The sequence below is a fragment of the Cololabis saira genome, chromosome 1 (assembly GCF_033807715.1).
Source record: "Cololabis saira isolate AMF1-May2022 chromosome 1, fColSai1.1, whole genome shotgun sequence".
In the NCBI taxonomy this organism is placed as follows: domain Eukaryota; kingdom Metazoa; phylum Chordata; class Actinopteri; order Beloniformes; family Belonidae; genus Cololabis; species Cololabis saira.
In genome coordinates this window covers 20,128,965-20,149,018 of record NC_084587.1, presented here as the reverse complement: position 1 = coordinate 20,149,018, position 20,054 = coordinate 20,128,965, and the positions used below count along the sequence as shown (strand labels likewise).

At 41.1% G+C, this 20,054-nt stretch overlaps 1 protein-coding gene across 4 annotated transcripts in view; it reads right to left on the bottom strand.

The window, feature by feature from the left end:
- npnta (nephronectin a) overlaps window positions 1–19,851 on the bottom strand; it is a 74,260-nt gene extending 54,409 nt beyond the window's left edge. For 3 of the 4 annotated variants that reach the window (XM_061717344.1, XM_061717336.1, XM_061717352.1), the window contains exons 1-2: window positions 19,383–19,599; window positions 7,084–7,184 (exon numbers count right to left, since the gene is read on the bottom strand). In XM_061717344.1, coding sequence (XP_061573328.1) covers window positions 7,084–7,184; window positions 19,383–19,453 — 172 coding nt within the window. In that variant the 5' untranslated portion in view covers window positions 19,454–19,599. Of the gene's footprint in view, window positions 1–7,083; window positions 7,185–19,382 lie in introns of all 4 variants that reach the window. The other variant, XM_061717358.1, reaches the window with a different exon arrangement.
- Between the last annotated feature and the right edge of the window lie 203 nt (window positions 19,852–20,054).

Below are 20,054 nucleotides of genomic sequence, written 5' to 3'. Positions count from 1 at the left end.
GATGAAAAGGGACCTTTTTTTAAGTAGGAACTTTACAGGCCAGTGGTAATGAAAGACAGGGAAACCACACAGACCATCAAGATAAAGTGAATTGCTTAAACTGGGGTTTCACTTTTCCCTTTCATCGCTCCTTCGTTAGCTCGCATTACCAATTCAAAAGTCTAGCCTTAATCCTGTCCACAGCATCATAAGAAACAAAGACTGCACTCAATCAAACTAAATCCTGCTCACGGTGGATTTGTAAAATGCACCAGAAAACTCTGGGGAAATTATAACATGTGACCCATTTAATATGGAGATGATATTCAACCCAGCTCATTTACAATGCAGAGGAAATCAATACGCACAAAAAAGTCAGAAGTTCTTTTGAATATCTCTTAGTATATATATATATGTGGGTGAAAATCACTACTAATCTGTTACGTACTGTAATTGAGTACTAACAAATAATCTATTATGGTTAAATTGTCTCTTTACAAAGCTAAAACAAAGCACTTTGTGACTTTGTACTGCCTTTTTCTGTCCTATTGTCACTTTTCCTTGTGACTTGAATAACAATTGGGGAGTCTTTTTGTTTCATATGTGACTGCAGTGCCAATGAGGAAAATCAAAGTGTTCATCACAGAGATAAACAAATTTTATTTGTGGAAATATACAGGTATACAGAGGTCAAAAGGTATTTAGACTTTGACAGGTTTTTTTTATAGATTTTCCTTTGTACACCACTTCAATTGCTATGATTGAATCCAATTATGATTTGATCAAAGTGTGGACATTCAGCTTTAAATTAAGAGTTTTAATAAAATATGGCAAGTATCTATAATTTTAAGTACTGGTACTTTTTAAGTACACCTTTCTACTCAATGATGTGTCTGGAGCTCATGGACGTCACCAAATTCGGAGTTTCATTCCTGGAGATACTTGGCCAGACCTTTGCTACAGCCTCCATCAGTTGCTTCTTGTCTGTGGTTCTTTTGGCTTTCAATTCCGTCTTCAGTAACTAAACAGCATGCTGTGCTGGCGTGAGATCAGATGACTGACTTAGTCACTGAAGAATATTTCATTTCTTTGCCTCCGTAATATGTTTAGTGTCATAATCTGCACTGCCAAGCCCAGTCTTTCAAGTTTTGTAGCATTTGGCTGAATGTGAGGAGAGTAAAGCCCTGTACACATCAGCGTACTACTTTTGACCACAATCCCGTCATCAATAAACACCAGGCAGCCTTTTTTTTAATTTTTTTTCTGGCAAAGTCTTATCTGGCTTTTGTGTTGTTGAAGGTTGTAACTTGTAAACATTCTTTCAAGGTATCTCTTGATTTCAGATTCTGATGTGAATGGGTCTACCTTCTCCAGAGTATTCTTCACTTCTATTGATGTTGTGAGGGGATTTTCTTCACTGAGCAAAAACTTTTCCAATCATCCATTTTAGTTTTAGTTTAGTCTTCCTGCCATTTGGATATTATTTAGTTCACCACTGCTTTCTTTCTTTTTAACTATGTACCAAACTGTTGATTTTTCTATCTCTTAGAGATTGATGTTGTTTTTTTCTGGGCCTAATAATGACCCCCTTCACTTGCATTGGACTTCATATTTGCAGCTCCTGTCAAACAGCTGCCCAAATACCGACTCAAAACTTGATATCCACACCAGACCGTTTATTTGCCTCATTTGTCTTTAAATTGAATGCACAACTGGCCACTTTGCTTCATTTCAGTCAACTGTCCAGATGCTTTCCAGGAGCTGAAAATATGATGATTAATGTGATGATGTTTTAATGTCTCTGTAATGCCTTTAAAGTGGCTGCAGTTGAGAAATGGCGAATGCCCTATTTCTGCAAAACCTCCCAAATTACAGCTGAAAGTTACACTTTGATCACACCTTGATTTACTCCAAATCTGCTGTGATGGTGTATAAAGGAAAAATCATAAAAATGCTTTTGGTGTCCAAGGCCCCACCTTGGACCTAACTGCATGAAAAAGATGCATTATTTTTTTTGTGCTGTTAAATGCTCGTGGGCATCCAAATCATTACAGTAAATGTGTGTGATGTCAGGTGTTTTGCCCGTTAGATGGCCTGTCAGAACATTATAAATGGAGCGCAGCCTGACAATAAATCTCAAAGCTATTCACTCTCTCTCTCTCTCCATCCACCTGATTTTTTTCCATTCACTTGTCTTCTCTTCCTGACATTCCTCCTTAACTACAACAGCACTCCTCAACTTATAACCTCTCAACTGTTTCCTTTTCACCAAAGGATTTCTACTTGAAGTCTTCTCTCTTTATTACTCTTTTCTGGGAGCCAAAGAGGGAGAAGAAAAAGAATCAGGGTTGATCCATGAAGTTTCTCATTCTTTGAGAGAAGTCACAGCAACTGATCACCGTGCTCTCTGGCAGACATCCGCAATCCTATAGCTCCAATCTGATCTCTTTCTTCTCCACTAAAACTCACCAAGAGCTGAAATCCGTGATGACTGCATCCTCTCACACACACATGTAGACAAAGGTACACACACACACAAACACACACGTGCACACACGGCTCCATGATTACACTCGTTTTCTTTTCAATACCTTCCACCTCCGTCCTCTGAGGTTTAAATCAGCCCCTTACAGACTTGATGGAATGCTGATTGGGAGTGAATGGATTTGAGCTGTACCCGGAGAGGAGCATTTGGACGCATTAAGCAAGCACTCACTGAGTGATTTAACTGACAGCCAGATAAAGAAGAAAGTGATAAAAGTAAAAACCTTGTAATAAAGCTCAAAAAGAGCAGTCATTTTCTGCTTAACGTGGAACATGAGGAACTCCAGAGCAACAAAGAAAGCATTCTCACACACTGCTGTTTGGCTGGTCAAGTGATGTAAACATGATTTATTCAATGTGCTTGACTGTTTATTAAAGAAATGTCACCTTTGATGTATTATCATCTATTATATCTGCATGCGGAACAGTGATTGTTTTGTCTTTTGAATCTATTAACAAGCATTTCCTGAGCTTCAGCATTTTTCATTAACATTTGCGTTTTAAACATGAGAACATGAACCTTTCTTGCCCCCTAATTTAAGCTGCGGTGGTAATTAAGTCATCTAAGTCTTTCATCCTTAGCCAAAGCACATATCTATTGCAACCTGAACTTTCTGAACATGAGAATCCGTAACGGCAGAGAGCCCAGTGCAGAAGAACTGGGAGGCATTGGGCACTCAGATGACTGACTCGTGCCAGCACGATGGCTGAGTCTGGCCCAAATGAAACAGCGGGGCCCATTGCCCGTATCAATCTAGCACAATATGTGAAACTGGAATGTCAAGACCTTGGAAAATCATAGGGATTTTAGAACATTAAGAATAAAAAATGTAATCAGTTCGCCTCATCCTACCAATTTATGTCTGTCTCACAAACCATGAGCATGGCTTGTTTTCTGGCTCGTGTAAGAAAAAAATTATCATATTTTGTTTCTAACAGGCATTAGGTAAGAGACGAATAAAAAGCAGATATATCTCACAAAGACCTCTGGCCAATTACGATGCGAAAAGAAAAAAAGAAAGATGAGGCCATGTACTCCAGTAATACAATTTCACAAAAGTGAAAAGATGGCACTCTGGAACAAGCAGTCTACAGCGTCCTTAGAGTCGCAGAATAAACCTTTGGACCCAAACAAGCAGTGTGTGACATGTTTTCCACAAGTATATGAAAAATATAAATGAGTTAAATCAAAGGGGTCGGCAATAGCCTTGCAGAGTGAGCTTCAACACCTAAAACAAAAATAACAACAAAACATAAGATACAGTTAGACAGCAAAAAAACACACAGGTGAGATGATTTATACATTTAAGAGTCCATAAATGCAGAACAGACATCCAGATCTTTATCCATTTTACGCCTTTTCCATAGAAGGAATTTAACAACCAGAACTTTTAAGTGCTTGTTGTTTTTTTTTTTGCTTTTATAAACTAGTATTAATACAAGGCTAAAATACAAATATAACAGTTTGTTTTGAATCAGACTGAACTGGGTTATTGTTGTACTATAATGAACTGGAATGAACTTGATTATGATATCATTGCATTGAACTGAACTAAATTTCAATGGACTTCTACTGAGCTTTTACTTTCTCTGACATACCATTGGTCGTGAATTGGTATTTGATCAATAGACAATCTAACCCATTAATGTTAATAAATTCAGCTTTGCAGCAGAATTAAACATTTCCTGCAGCCTGGTTCAAAAAAATGGCTTTTGCTCACATTAGCTGGATTTCACATACATCATAAATGTACGTTGGGTGGTGTTGGCAGATCCAGCTATAAATGTGCAGATCCAGCTGCAAACTTTCGCTAGCAGCTCCGCACCTCCTCTGGCTTACATCAGCTGAAGGAGTCAATCATTTCAGGTCCTTTCCAAGCGGAAGTCCACTCAGTGGTGCCAACGTCGCAACATTGCCACTAAATTTAAATGTATAAATGTAATTATAATATTTTTTCAGTAGCACTACACTGGGTTATAGTGAGGACAAAGGAAGAGGCTCAAAATCGTGACATTAAGAATTTGTATAAATCACTTTACCTCTTTCTCTTGCAGCCTCCATTAAGATTGCATACAAATGGGAAGTTGAAAATTAGGTTATGATATCATTTAAAGACTTTTAGGACAGCCAGTAGCTACTTTCCCGATTAAGGAATTGGCAACACTGAGTTGACCAGACCCTGCAGTCTTGTCGGTGGCTTAGTTGGTGGCAGGGTCCCCCGCGTGTCCCAGCGGAGCTCTGTTATGGCGCTTATCCACTAGTACCTACTCAGTCCGGCTCGGCTAGCCTCCAGGTTTGGCACTTTCCCACTAGTTGTCTACCCATGCTGAGTAGATACTTTTTCTGTCACTACTCTGCCGAGGTTCTAAGCTGCTGAGTCGGGCGGTATCTGACGTCATCACACTACAGGCCACCGATTGGTCGGGGGGTTGGAGTCAGACGTCTGAGTCAGGATGTGACATCAGCGAAAGAGCGACTCTGACGGCGGCTTCTTGTGCATTTTATTCGACAGGCAATGGCAGCGCAAAAGTCTGTTTGGTGATCCAACTCTGAGGTGCAGATGTTCATAAACCTGGTGGCTGAGGAGAAAATTAAAAAGGGATCTAGACGGGCGATAAGGAACGACAAGATTCACCAGGAGCTCTGTCTATTCATAGCTGCTATCAACGAACTTGTCAGCAGCGCCGAGACAAACTAAAAAAATTAAAAAGCATCGCCAGTTGAAGCTTCTCTCACTCATTTTTTAACTTGATATCAAACACAAGCCACATACCCAGCAGCACATCTATCATCTACTCCATGTTCTACATCTTTAGTGTTGTTGTCTTCTTCGTTTAGATCACACAATCAAATACATCACAGCAGCCTCGCTCCAGCCCCGCCTACTTCTCCAAATGCTGAATTAGAAGAAACTAGAGCAGAGTAGGTACTAGTGGAAAAGTGCCATTAGTCAATGTTTCAGCTCTGTCAGGACTAGTTTTGGACGTTGTTTTGGTAGCAACACTTGAAATGTGGATGTTTGGAAAGATTTGATAAGAATTAATCTAAAGTAATATAAACTAAGCCAGCAAAGCTAAAATGGCTAACTCTGTTTGAAATAAGGTGGCCTTTTTCCAGCCAGTTTCCAACACCTGTTCGTCCCACCCATTTGCTAGATGGCTCTGCAGTATGACAAAGATGAGGCTTCGAAACCACTCTTCAGAAAACCTATTGGTGACGTAACTGCAGTCTATGGTAGGAACAGGAGAGCGCCACAGCTCGACGACGCTTCCTAAAGGTAAATACTCCTTCAAGTGGAATTGAAGCTGATATTCTAACATGAACTACAGCTTCTTTGCTTTAAAGGTTTATCAAGCCTCAAGAAGTAAACATGAAATAAAGACACATGTTTAGGGCAAATGAGAATATGAGGCCAAGTCAAGATGAGCGTCTCGATTGTTTATGCTCTAAACTGGCTGAGCATAGTAGTGTCATGCTCAAGCCTTAATATGTTAAAGTGTTAAAGTGTTACCAAATACTTTTTAAGCTTGAACAAGCCTAAAGCTGTGAGCATAAGTAAGTGCATTTTAAATGGATCCAGTTCAACTGCCTTATATAAAGTCATCTTCAAAGATCACTAATTACAGGTTATATATTCTGTTTATTTAATCTGGAATGCTTCAGATTTGTACTTCTCCAAAAAATAGCCAAGCTAACTCTATTGCCACTTGTCTTTTTAATCTAAGTAAACAAGCTGACGGCTGTTGCCCCAGGCTAATCAAACACATATAACACTAAAATTGATTTTCTAATCTAATTCTAAGCAAGAAATCGAATAAGCATTTTTCCTTGTTTATCCCACAGAACTGATGCTGGTAAATTCCCAAAATGGAAAAGGCATATGTGTTCCAGTACCCCAGTAACTTTAACAAACGTCCAGAGCAAAAGCAGCAACTATTCCAGGCTTCAGGCCATGCAAAAAAGGAGTTCAAATGTGTGAGGCAGACGGGCAGATCTGAAACCCACTGGTATATTCACACCTCCTTGACCAAGATTACAGGAGAGCAGAGGATCTTAGCAGTGTATATAGGCTGAAAATGTGATGCTATAATATGACCCTGGCATGCAGTGTTGTGGTACTAAGTAATGGAAGATGCATCCTCTGAATCCTCTGGGTTGCTGAACAACCTGATGAGTCAAGTTACACCAAACCAAAACCTAGATTATGTTAATGTCACTCTTTTTGTTTTCTTTTCTCAGTTGGAATCTATAGCCGTATCCTATTCACCCTTAAATTGTGCCACCTGTAGATATCTTTTCTCTGTATTAAGAGTGAAAACAGGAAATACAAAAGTCAGCTGCCCTACATTTCCAATTCACCCACCATCTTTTCCTAAAGCCTGAGTCAAGCGTTAGCTGTGTGTTTCTGTTGTGACAGTATGCATATTCATATGCGTGTGGTGTGTCCTCCCCTGCAGCGTAACTCCAGTTTAATAGCAACTTTGACCCCAGCATGAAACCTTGCAACCTTGTTAGTCCCACTTGCTCCCAGCAGCAGCGGCACCCGTGGTGCTACTCACGCTGGCAGTGACCCCAGGAACGACGCGTCCATCCCCAGCAGCAGTCCACCCTGGCCCCGTATCGACACAGGCCATTTGATGATGCCATCTGTCGGGGCCACCTGCGAAAGGATGACATAATTAGTTCCTGGCTAAATATCTTGTTTAAATTGTCAAATTGTCTTTTTAAATTGTTGACTGTAAAGGGACATCGAAGATTTTCTCAACATGTTTTCTGTTTTAGTTGGGGGGGGGGGGGGGGGGGGGGGGGACTATCAAGACTAGGGGTGGGCAAAAATATCGATATGGCAATATATCGCGATACTTTTCCAGCCGATTCAATATCGATATTCAAAATTTGAATATCGATTTTTTTTTTTTTTTTTTTTTTTTTTTTTAAATCCCCGATTTTTTTACCATTATATCACCCAGTGCTCCTACCTAAGTGACAGTCCTGGGCATTGCCACTCTCTACCAACCCTGGGAGGGCCCTGCACTGAGCTCAGGTTTTATTTCACGTTTTATTTCATTTTATAATTTATTTTTTATATAACACAATTGCCTGTCCTTAAAAAATGAAAAATAATGGACAGAGGTTTATTTATTTATGGATTTATATCTATACTGACTGATCACTGTGCCTGTCCTTGGTTTTTATTGTGTTTATTATCATTTGCCACATAATTAAAGCAACCTCATACTAAATTTAATGTTAATTTCATATGATGTAAATAATATGAAAAACATATACAAATATGTTGTAACTTTAGCTTGTATATTATAATAAAACATTGTTTTGACTCAGTTTGTCCCATGAATTGTCACCATAATCTGATGAACGTGCAACTCAGATTTTAAGATCCATCACTATCATCTGATGTACATATATACAACTTGGATTTTAAGATGTGTAATGCATTTTTAAATTTTTCGGTGAACTATGTAGAATATAATAATCGGGATATCGCAATGTGTATCGTATCGTGGCTCAAGTATCGTGATGCGTATCGTATCGTGAGGTCCTTCTCAATACCCACCCCTAATCAAGACCCATTTATAGATGGTTTTCTTTTTCTTGAATAGAATGATATCTCATTTTCATAGGTAGATGAGTGTAAATAAACATATTCCTCAAGAACTAAACTTGAAAACTATTTTTATCAACATGTGCGTTCCTTGAGTCTTTTCTTCTCAAGCCATTTTCCATGTCCACTGCACATCAGATCACCATCCATACATCAGTTTTCTATCCCCGCTTAATCCTATACAGGGTCATGGGGGTCTGCGGGAGCCCATCCAGCTCATCAGATCATGTTTTCTGTGAATCGATTTGTCAGAGGTTTTTTTGTGGGATTCTTATTGATTTGGGCTTGGGACTAAGACTGGCTGGAGCAGTGAGGACCAGGTGGGGTTTAGTGTCCTGCCCAGAGATTTATTTGACAGATGTAGTTTCCAATTACTTTACACATTAAGATTTTCCACACAAGTAAGTTGATGGAATGTTTATATTATGTTTTAAATTGGACTATTAAGGTGTTTATTGTTCATTAAAGCACTTAAATGATGAGTCTTTTGGGAAGCTTCTGGTCACATTGCTCTAATAAAACTAACCATTAGCTCCAGTTTAATACAGTAAACTTCAACATCAGCTCAAATCAATACTTAACACACCTTAACGCTCTCATGTTTAAACTCAAGCAATTAAAATGCAGTGATATTTTACATAACTATAAAACATTATTAGGGGATTTTCATAGGCACTGAGCTGAAACTTTCACCCACTAATGTTTTCCAATCTCTGTGACTTCCTTCATCTTGAAACACATTTCCAATAACATCTTTTGTGTTGTTTTTGGATTTCACAACGGTCTTGGATTCAAACCGAGGCCGAATGGAAGTAATGTTTATCTCACTACGGCCATACAAGAGATGGACTCAAACGTCCTCATGTCCAGATTGTCATTCGTGTGGTCAAGGTCCAACTTATTTAAATAGCACATTAAAAAACAACCAAGATTAACCGAAGTGCTTCACAGGCAGACAATAGCAGAATATAACTAAAACACATCAAAACAAACAAAGCAAAAACACAACTGAATAGATATTTAATGACCACATGTCTGAAGCTCATCCTAAATTGAAGACCAGCGTGTGAAAATGGGTTTTCAGCAGAGATTTACATGTTCCAACAGTTTGTTCTTATTTGTAGACATAAATTATTCCACAGAACAAGACCAGCTAACGAGAAGGTCCGACCAGGTGAGGTAGACTATTGAGTTTCAAGTAGTAGTTTTTTTGTTAGCTTTCATAAGCAGCCTATTGCCATTGAGTGATTAACAGTTTAGCAATGTATAACCTCCCTCCCCATCATGTTAATTCCTTTCCACACAAGTTACTTCACATCTAGCAGACTTCTGTTCTTGCATAAATTAACCATGAACTCATTCACTCTGACACACGGCGCGCACGACAAAGTCTGAGCAAGAGATGTGCGTCAGACGAGTGTTAATGGTCAACGTGCGCAAGACCAAGTCCGCGTCTCACCACGGTGTGGGCCGTACCTGTACGGTCACGTGGATGTAGGCTACATACGTTCGGTCACCCAAGTTTAGACACAAACTCAGGTCTCGAGCAATTATTAATTTGGGCGAAACCTGCGCCATACAACCCATGAAGCATTGTGATGCTTTATGTGTGCGCTTTTGGTGATTCCCATTACAAACGTACAACGACAACAGAGACAAATACTGATGTCTGTTTAACCAGGGGTAAAGGTCCTATTACTGCAGGTTTCATTTAAAGATCAATTAATCATATTCACTTACAAAAGTGTCAATCATCAATCAATCATTTTATTTATTTCAAACCAACAAAACCACAACTCTCGTACTACAAAACAAGAACAGAAAGTTACAGGACACCATTGAACAGAACAAACAACAATACCAACAGCAGACACTATAACAAAACAAAACAAACACTGTTTGAAAAGGGGATGGCAGAAGCAAAGCTTATTAATTTCCATCCCCCGCCAACACACATATAACAAAGACAACCACAACACAAAGTTACTCCCTTAAACCCCTCTTCCCCTCAATCATTTCATTTCTTTACATCAGTTTATCTCCCCTTCCCTTTTATACATTACAAAGACTGCTTTTCTGTACTTACTTTTAAATTGACCGACACTTTGACTAAGTTTAATTCCATCATCTAAACTGTTCCACAGAATAACCCCTCCAACAGAGACACACATACTTTTAAGAGTTGAACTTACACTTTGTTGTTGCAATTTAAGTTTTCCTCTTAAGTCATACCTTTTACAACATTCCCTGTCATGAAATGATTTTTGAATTAAACTTGGAAGAAGATAGTTTTTAGCTTTATACATAATTAGTGCAGTTTTCAATTTTACCAAATCAAAAAATTTTAACGCAAAGGCCTTAAGAAAAAGTAAATTAGTGTGATCATTGAACCTGACATTGAAAACGGTACGTATGGCTCTTTTTTGCAAGAGGCAACAGGTTGGTTTTATATGCATTACCCCTTAGTGTAACTCATTCATTTAGAAAGCTGATGAGTTTTCTAAATGTTTGATCTGTATACGTTCCCCTTGTGGGCAGCGCGGTGGCTTGGTGGTTAGCACTGTTGCCTCACAGCGAGAAGGTTCTCCCTGTGCTTGCGTGGGTTCCCTCCGGGTACTCCGGCTTCCTCCCACAGTCCAAAAACATGCGTAGTAGGTTAATTGGTGGTTCTAAATTGCCTGTAGGTGTGAGTGTGTCTGGTTTTCTGTTTATGTATGTGGCCCTACGATAAACTGGCGACCTGTCCAAGGTGAACCCCTGGCTCTCCCTGGTAATGAGCTGGGATAGGCTCCAGCAGACCCGCGTGACCCTGCAAAGGACAAAATGGGTATAGAAAATGGATGGATGGTTCCCCTTGCACCACAGAGTGGTATCACCAGACTCTGCTTGCCAGATTTACTTTAAATGCACCCTTCAGGTGCATCACTGACAGGCTTATCTGAAAGCATCACATCATTGTTGAGATTAAGATGACGAGCTATGCACTTCTGGGTGCCCTTGAACAATACCATCATTTCCACAAACGGCCATTTCACGACGGAGGGAAGTGGAAAGCATCCGTTTTTTAGAGATACGGGTTATTTCTGAGGCACCGCCATTTCTCTGACAGATATCATTGTTGGGTGTTTTTGTTGTTCCACCGTGTTCTATCCTGCTCAGAGCAAGAAGTAGTTTCTTGGGGGGATAATACATGTGGATTACCTTTTTATCTGTATCGAGGCCGGGCATGTATTTAGGGAGAACTCTGAGTGGATGAATGAGTCCATTAATAGGGGCTGATGGAAATCTGAGCTACATGCTATAAGAGCCCTGCTCTGAGATGTTAGTGAAAATCTGTCAAATAATAAATAAATGGCTGAGTTTTCTCATATAACAACAAAGAGACCGTTACGCCGTTATTTAATGAGGTGTAAAGTACATGAAAGTTTTACATACATCATTGAACAACTCCAGTATGTGAAAAATAAAAACTTCAGAGTATTCAGAAGACTTAGACACTATAATCACAAACCAAAAAAAGGGGGTTTCTTGAAACATACTCTGCACAAAAGAATCGCTCTTTTGCACCTTTCGTGAGAAAGTTTGTTTTGCTCGGTATTCAAGGCACATCCTTTACCACTACCCCTGCCTGCGAGTGTCTCCATGCCAAGATGAGGGAATGCTAATGCTTGTCCTTGTTGCCAATCACTTATCTTGGGAAGACAAAAAAAAAGAAAGAAAGAAAGAAAAAGGCAGATGGGAGCTAAGTGAGACTGGCAGATCCAGGGAAAATGTTTGCCTGCTGTCTGGCGAGCAGGAAGGCAGTCAGTCAAACACAGAGGCAAAGAAGAAACGTTGACAAGAAAAGGAAACAAAAATGAAACAAATGAAAAGTAAAAATGAACTTCTATGCAAATGAGGAAATAGAAAGGCAAAGCGACGACAGCAGGAAGCAGGAGCCAGATTTAGATTACAACAATCCCCACCTAACTGACGTATATGGGAACACTTTATCCCGATGTCTCCTACCATAAATCGGTTCTTTTAAAACAAACGAGAACATGTCTGATCCAATTTACCACCTCAAGGGAATGGCTATGCTGTTCTTGAAAATGGTGACTGAAGGCTGGTTTCAGTCTGATATTTTGAAAGGTTTACTTTATGTATTCATAAGTGCACATAGCCTGATTGCTACCTAGAATGTGTCTGGATATCAGCTTGTGCTACTTGGGTGCACCTGTTCCTGTACACTCTACTTATCTCATATTTGCTTGCTGGTTGCAAAGTAATTATCTCACCTAATGTCTCCCAACGGAAATCTTTCCATGCAACAGCAGAAACGCCATCAAAGTTAACGCCTTTGATTTTCAGCGCCGTCAGCGCTCTAGTTGTGAAACATCAACAGATTTGAATGTCACTGGCCAGGGTTCTCTGCTGTTAGTTTCATTCCTTCTCCAAAGGTTTTCAAAGATACATCTTCATTTGGCATCACAGTTATTTTGTTAAGTGGAACGTCCTAAATGATTGACACAGCTGTCAGCTGACACGAGGTACTGCAGAAAGAGATCTGGTGGGAATTGCCAGGAGAGATCAGAGATCACAGCTCCCCTTAGCTGACTTCATGTTAAATCTGCACTAGAATTAGAAATTTAACGCCCCGAGGGATCTTGCTCGTTCTCACCTTCATATTTTCCCAACAGAGCACTTCTCTCTGACTGCAGTCTTGCTTGTGGGAACGAGCTCCCAGTTTTTGTTTCTACCTTTAATATCACGCTTAAAACTTTTCAAATAAAGTTCATATTTCATTATAAAAGATGAATCCCCCTTTTAGTCAAGCACGGATACAGCTAGACTCCTGGGGGACTTCCCATGACGCACTGGGCTCCTTCCTCACTCTGATCTCCTTATTCGTTGTGCGTGTCTCGTAGGAAGCGATCCCCGGGGTAATGTCTGTGTTCGTTGGTCTCTTGTTCCATGTTTCATCTCAGACCCCCAACCGGTCAAGGCAGTTGACCGCCCTCCTCGAGTACGGTTCTGCACTCTGCTGGTCATTCATTTATTTGTTTCTCTCCACTGTCGCCTCATGCTTGCTGGGACCAGGGATCAGTGCAACCTGTCGGATGTCATTATTGACTTTGAATGGACTGTTGGAATAAAAAGAATTAAACTAATTCGATTGGTTTGAAAAATAATTAGACTGAATTTAAGTGTTCTTCATTAAACTCTATTGGATTTGTGTTCTGTTTAAAGGTGCTTCATATTAGCTTTGTTGTCGACTGGGGCTATACAAATAAAGGTGAATTGAACGGAAATTAATGAAACTGAAACTTGAATCTTTGTTGTTTTGTTTTTTTTAACAATCATCTTTTTATATATAATTTATTCAGCAAAGTAGCCAAAACTCTTGTTGTTTTTCTCCGTGTGATAGTGAATAAGTTAAGATTTTGATTGTGTATTGATGGTCCTCCAAAGTGATCACCTTTTGGAGGTCATCCAAAATTGTATTTCTTTAATTTCTTACATCACAAAGTTTAATTAAAACTTTTTGACAGATAAATGGTGGAACAACCCTTCAGTCCCCGAGCTGTTCATTTCCTCTCTGGATATTCAACAGACATAGAGGTCAGTGGGATGTGAAATTAAGAAGATGCAAAAGAGATGAACAGTAATAAAACAATGAGGACGAACAAAAGAGCAGAGTTTTAACTCCTACGTATGGTGGGTGGTTGAAGTGTTGGGGGGGGTCTGTTCGGTGCACTGGCAGAGATAATGACTCCGGAAGCTCTTATGATGCAACGGGTTATGGGTTACCAAATCAAATATTTTCTGCTAATGCTCTCAAACACTGTTATATATAATTGAAAAGGAAGTTGGAACCACAGTTCAGGTTCTTACTGCTTCTATGCAAATCTATGGCAACCGTGCATCTCAACACCGTCTGAATAATAAAATGAATAGAACTCACCAACTCTTCATCTGAGACAACAGAAATATCAAATACATACTTTGTAGACCATCCATGAGTTGAAAATTAAGACTTGTCACAGTTTTAAAAAGCCAACTATGACACCATAGAGTAAAAAAAAAAAGACCAGATCGTCCTCAGGGATATTCTACTAAACGAATAGCTGCCAGATCAAATGGATGAGAGCATAATACCTGTATTTAATGGCCTGAAGCCCTGGATATTAATCCTTAATGGCACTAAGGCTTTGAGAGAACTCAAGCAGATAATTATTACTCTTCACATTTGCCGTGTGACACATCTTGTCAAGTACACACTAAACGACAAGGTTGTTCCCCAAGAGCCCAAGAGGTCGACATCCGCAACATGGATGCCATCGTCCCTCCATTGTGTCATAGACGGATACATGGCGGGAAAAATCCCTCTTTCCTGACAGTGCGGACTCACTGCGGAAGACGGCGGAGAGTTGATTAATAATCAAGGCCGTGAAAATGTATGGCCCACATTCAGAGTGATGATAATCTAATCAATCTATTATCCATCCGTGACCCACACTCAAGCGTGGACAGAGTAGCTGAGACGTTTTTTTTCTCATGCACACACAGATGTTAAGTGCTGCATTCGTTGCGTCCCGGTGTGGGAGACTTGCTCAAACCTGCCGAGCTCAGCTGAAGGCTCGCGGAGTCTTAATGCGTCATGCCATTTTAATTAACCACCTCAGCTGCCTACACCGCCAGATCTGCACGCACACTGCCAAGACCATCACATTAACGCAAAGGGCCATGTGGCTGTGCTGACAAATAGGGGGCGAAGATTTATATCCAGCTGAGAAAAAAGATTGTTTCATGTACAGAATCGTGCAAGATATCTGCAAGCGCAACATCTGTATAGGGTAACACAATAATGAACACAGATGATCTGTTGCCACATCTGGATTTGAAATCTATGCCTACTTTCTGGATAATGAACATAAGCAAACATTTGTCCAAATGACTTCCATTGAGTGGATTTAGCTCATACAGAAATTAAACCTGATCTTGCCAAGTATTGTAATAACTTTAGGTTTGAACAAGCTGCGGCTTGTTTGCTACAATAATGCAAGTTCTTCCAGGATGTCTGCTTTGCTGCCACAATCTATCATGTAAAGTTTCCATATTGATGAAGCATCACAATAGTCGTTTTACTTTGATTACAATGTCAATTTCCTTGACTGATCACTGGGGACATGGCTCCAAATGCGAGTCAATCTCCTCTGACCCTCATGGCGGGGGGGGAGGGGGGTTGGCCTGGAACGGTCCGAGGCTGAAGCTTGACTAAGTAGCAGCAAGCTTGTGCCGACCGTGCATCGGTGTGACGTGTCAGACAGTACAGTTGCGTGCACATCTAAATCAAGCTATTGGCAACAATCGAGAAATCCAAGTATACATGCGCGAGAAGACAATCGATTATTGAGTGAGGAGCGTTCGACTCTGCGATACTAGGTGGTGCCACACGCACTTTTGCGTTGGCGTTCTTCCGATTCCTTCTTTGTTGTTCGTCATCTTGTTCTCCTACTGTTGATATTCTGGCTTTCGCAATGTCGTCACTTCCTGAAGGGGGGAGTCCCGGGGCCGTCAGTAGCTCAGCTAAGCGTGGGTTGCGTATACATGCCGGAATAACTCGGATTAAGACCTGGCACTAATAGCTCGATCTCAAGACCTTCAGTTCGGTTCGACTACAGCCCAACTATAAGGTGTATACATGGCTTTTAAATATTCTATATCAGTCAGATTAAGGCAGCAATTTGCTTTTCTGTTAGTGCATGTAAACGTACTGAGTGATTTCTGATGTTGACATTTGACGCAGGACTTCGCAAACGTAGCTCCACGGTCCCTCTGGCGTGGCTTTGGCGTGTTACAGTCCATTTCCAGACAACGCAGCATGACAAGAAAGAGGCTTCAAAACTCCCTCTTCAGAAAAACCCACAGACCATGTTATAGGGGCTTGCCCACTTCTTCTTAAACAGTCCATGAGATCTCTGCGTGGGCTGGAAAGATCTGTGCTCTGCGTTTTTCAAGGACCATTCTGCATATGCAAATTCTGTTTGCATGAGCAGGAAATTATTTTTGAAAAATCGAAATTGCGGAAGCTCATGTGTCCCTGAACTGTTAAAACTTTGATATACTGCTTGATCAATTGTGAACCTCTGAAAATGACAGCTAGATGGCTTTAAAACTGAGTGCATTATAGTGCAACTCGGTTTTGAACCATTTGAATGTCAGGAATGCGTAACATGGGACCTTGAATTGCTAAGTCAGATCATAACTGTATATCTTTTAAAACGGATCTATCGTTTGGTGGCAAGCTCATTATGGCACCAGCAGTGTTTCAGAATGGGGCCAGCAGGAGCTTAACTGCATTCAAAATTACAAACACTTTAACAGTGCCTTTGGAACGGTGCTGAACCCGAAGAGGATGACGGATCAGTGTGGGAACTAAAACTTGAATCAGGGAAGTTAATGCATTACCTCGTGGACCGTTGAATCAATAAATATCTCCCACAAGTGATTAAGATGTCATCAGCTGGAGTGTTTCTGCTCAGCGCGCTGGCAGTCATTTTGAAGACGACACCATGATTTTGTTCCGTAATTTTGCTTCCACAGAAACAAAGACTGTGACAGGTAAGCGCCGCTCTGCCCTACTGTGGAAAAGTAGACAGAGACTTTTTCATACATGGTTTGGGAGGTGGTTTCAAACATAGCCTTTGTGTCAGTTCTTTGGCACCTGAATTAAAGCTGATGGAAAAAGTGCCTCATTATAACTGAGAAACTCGATTTCCTCGAGGCTGGAAATGTAGAGGTCTACCTCTCACAATTCCTTCCTTCCTCTCAAAGCGTATTCATACTCTGATCTAAACCACAATCCCACCGCAACATTAGTCCTGTAGTGGAAATTGTTGTGGCTCACCATCTCACCTTTTCTTTTTATCAACTCCATAATCCATTTTGCACATGATCTTCTATGCACGTGTGATATTTGATTTCAAAGCCCTGCATTTTGTGGTCGCTCTCATTGTAGAGAGCGAGGTTATGTTTCAATCCAAAACCATCCCTCAGCTGCTTTTGAAGCTTTGGATGCACTCTTTCAGTAACTATCCGGTTTTCTTCAGGTCCGTTAAAAACACACAAACACTTGTCCATGCAGCCACCAAGACACTGTGAATAACAGCAGCTTTTGAAGATCTTCATCCTCTAACAGACTAAATGTGTCGGGATACTTCACGCTGTCTGCTGGGCTACTTGCATAAGCATCTGCTTTTTGCCTTTAAGCCCAAATTTGGTTCTGACATAACAATCCCAACATAACCTGGCACTATTACACAGGCTGTGGATTATGACTGAGGAGGTCTGGTATGTGGCGCTTGGCTATGTTAGACCTTACATCTTAATGACATCACGGGTGAAGAATATCTTCTCCTGCATGCCCTACCTTTCACTTTCAAGCCGTTGACACTCCGTGACATGAAACTCACTGTTCTCGAGTCCTTGCCTGGATTACAAAGTGCCAATAAGAGCAGTTCTATGTTGGGTTTTTTTAGAAACACTACTACAGGTAAGCATATTATGAGCTTCTATTCCAGAAATGATCTCCTCAGTGATGCCCGTGAAGGACCCTTCAGCCCCATACGGATAAACCTGTTAAGAACCCTCTCTAAAAAGGCAATAAGTGAGCAGGACTAGGGGATCATTTCTTTCTGCTTGCACTCAGTCTGAGGGGATTTTTCTCAATGAATTAATACTGAAGCGGAGACTCAAGCCCGAGCAAGTTTATACCCATAAAAATTGGCAAATTATGGCCGTGGTGACAAGCCTCTCCATCAGCAGGAATGTTAATAATGCACAATATGCTGCTGCAAGGTGAAATAAATGGTTATTTTACAAAGGCGATGCATGAAATAAAGTCAGAGCTCTGCAGCCTGACATAGACCATAATGATTAAGAAAAAGAAACATTGTTTTAAAAAAAACAATAATGATAAACAGGAATGCTCAGGCAAGTGTTAATCTAGTTTTCTGCATTATCCTCATGGTTTCTTTATTCTTTCTTGCAGAGGCTTACTTTCTCCTCCTGGCTGCAACCTTTGATCAGCAAATTGCTTCTACTTGAAAATGTTTGATCACAGAAGAAACTGAGCTGAAAGAGCAGAGGAGTGGGGAGGGGGAGAAGGAGAAAGGATATACACCTCCTGATGTCAAAATCTATTAGCAGGTGGAATGGCACGGTGCCCCCGAGGGCTCTCTGGATTACATGCTCCTTATTTCAATATGAATTACCTCCAATAATCTTCAGAGTTGCTTACTCTTTTGTAAAACGTTCAACATGGGGGAGGATTGTGCTTTTGCAGCTCGGATTAGTTTCGACGGGGGAAACAGGAGGGAAAAGAAAGTAGCTTACTTGGCTGCGTTTTCTGTGGGAAATGAGGGAAATGAGGGAAATTTGGCAGAACGACTTTGTTTGTTTAACTTTCCCACAATTTGAACAGATTTCAGTCCAGCGCCCCCCCACCCCTTTTCAGATATATGAATCCATCTCAATGTGCCACAGATATAATAAATATGCAGCAAAAGTCATCCAGCTGAGAAATAACTTTCTTACCAGAATTAAAGGCCATGTTTTTACTCATTTACATCAAAAATAGTGGAAAAGCAGATACATAAATCTGCAAAAAAAAATACTTAATTGTATCATACACAGTTATAAGATCATGTAAAAAGACAATATTCCGCCACCAGGTCCGACTCCGGTGCACCTATAGATTGAAATCTCAGAGATACATTCTTGGGGGATCTGGCACGTCTGCGCACACTTCACTTCACGGGATTCGTGTTTGAACACGAACCACGGGACGATATGCTGTCACCTCGCTTCACAATCAACCTGACATCTGCACGAGACAAGAGCCGCTCTCGCACATGTAAACACCGACTCCTTACTGCTGCACGAAAGCAAGAAAGCCTCCAGCGAGGCGCACAAACAACTCGCCCGGATGCGCTCGGCATGGTGTGTTTTCACCAAAACACAGTGGGGATGAAAAAGATGCCAATCAGGCTTCCCACGGAACATTTCATCTCCTTCATTTTTCACACTAGTTGCAGATTGGAGATCTCACAAAATCACGTTTCAGTTTGGAACCACTTGAGGCGCAGAATTTTCAGGAAGAAAAGACATAATTAAACCATCAGAATGCAAGGTTCACTTCATTCAACAAAAGCACTACAGTAAGTGTAGCATAAAAAAAAAATGTGTCTCTACCTGCCGTCGAAGTCTGCGTTTGCGCCACAGCAGCAGATGTACAACAACATCAACTTTATCCACAATTCCATGATTTCGGGAATTACGCGCCGACGCTGTTTGCTGCTCTCCGTAATCCAAACGCGCCGGGTGACTGTGGAGAAAACAGTGAAACGGAGACGGCAAGAGTTTCTCTGGTGCTCGCGGAAGGCGCTCGGATGTGAGGGATCATCTGCGGTGTCCGGGAGGGGGAGAGACGAGCCGGCCGCGCCGCCTGGAAGCAGAGAGGGGAGTGTGTGTGTGTGTGTGTGTGTGTGTGTGTGTGTGTGTGTGTGTGTGTGTGTGTGTGTGTGTGTGTGTGTGTGTGTGTGTGTGTGTGTGTGTGTGTGTGTGTGTGTGTGTGTGTGTGTGTGTGTGTGTGTGTGTGTGTGTGTAGCGGGACGCGCTCTGCTGGGAGGAGAGCGCACAGCTCCCTCCCTCTCTCGTCCTCGCAGGTTCAGGCAGTGATCCGTCTCCAGCCAGCAGCTCCACAGCGGGCTGACCTTAACAGCGGCTCCTCCAAACCCAGCTGTGCGCGCCGCCAGCGGTGGGGACTCTTCTTCCTTTTTTTTTTTTTTTTTGCGTAATCTGTCCACCATCTACCACAATGCAAAAACTCAAAATCTTAATAAGATTATTTGTCTTATTTCTAGT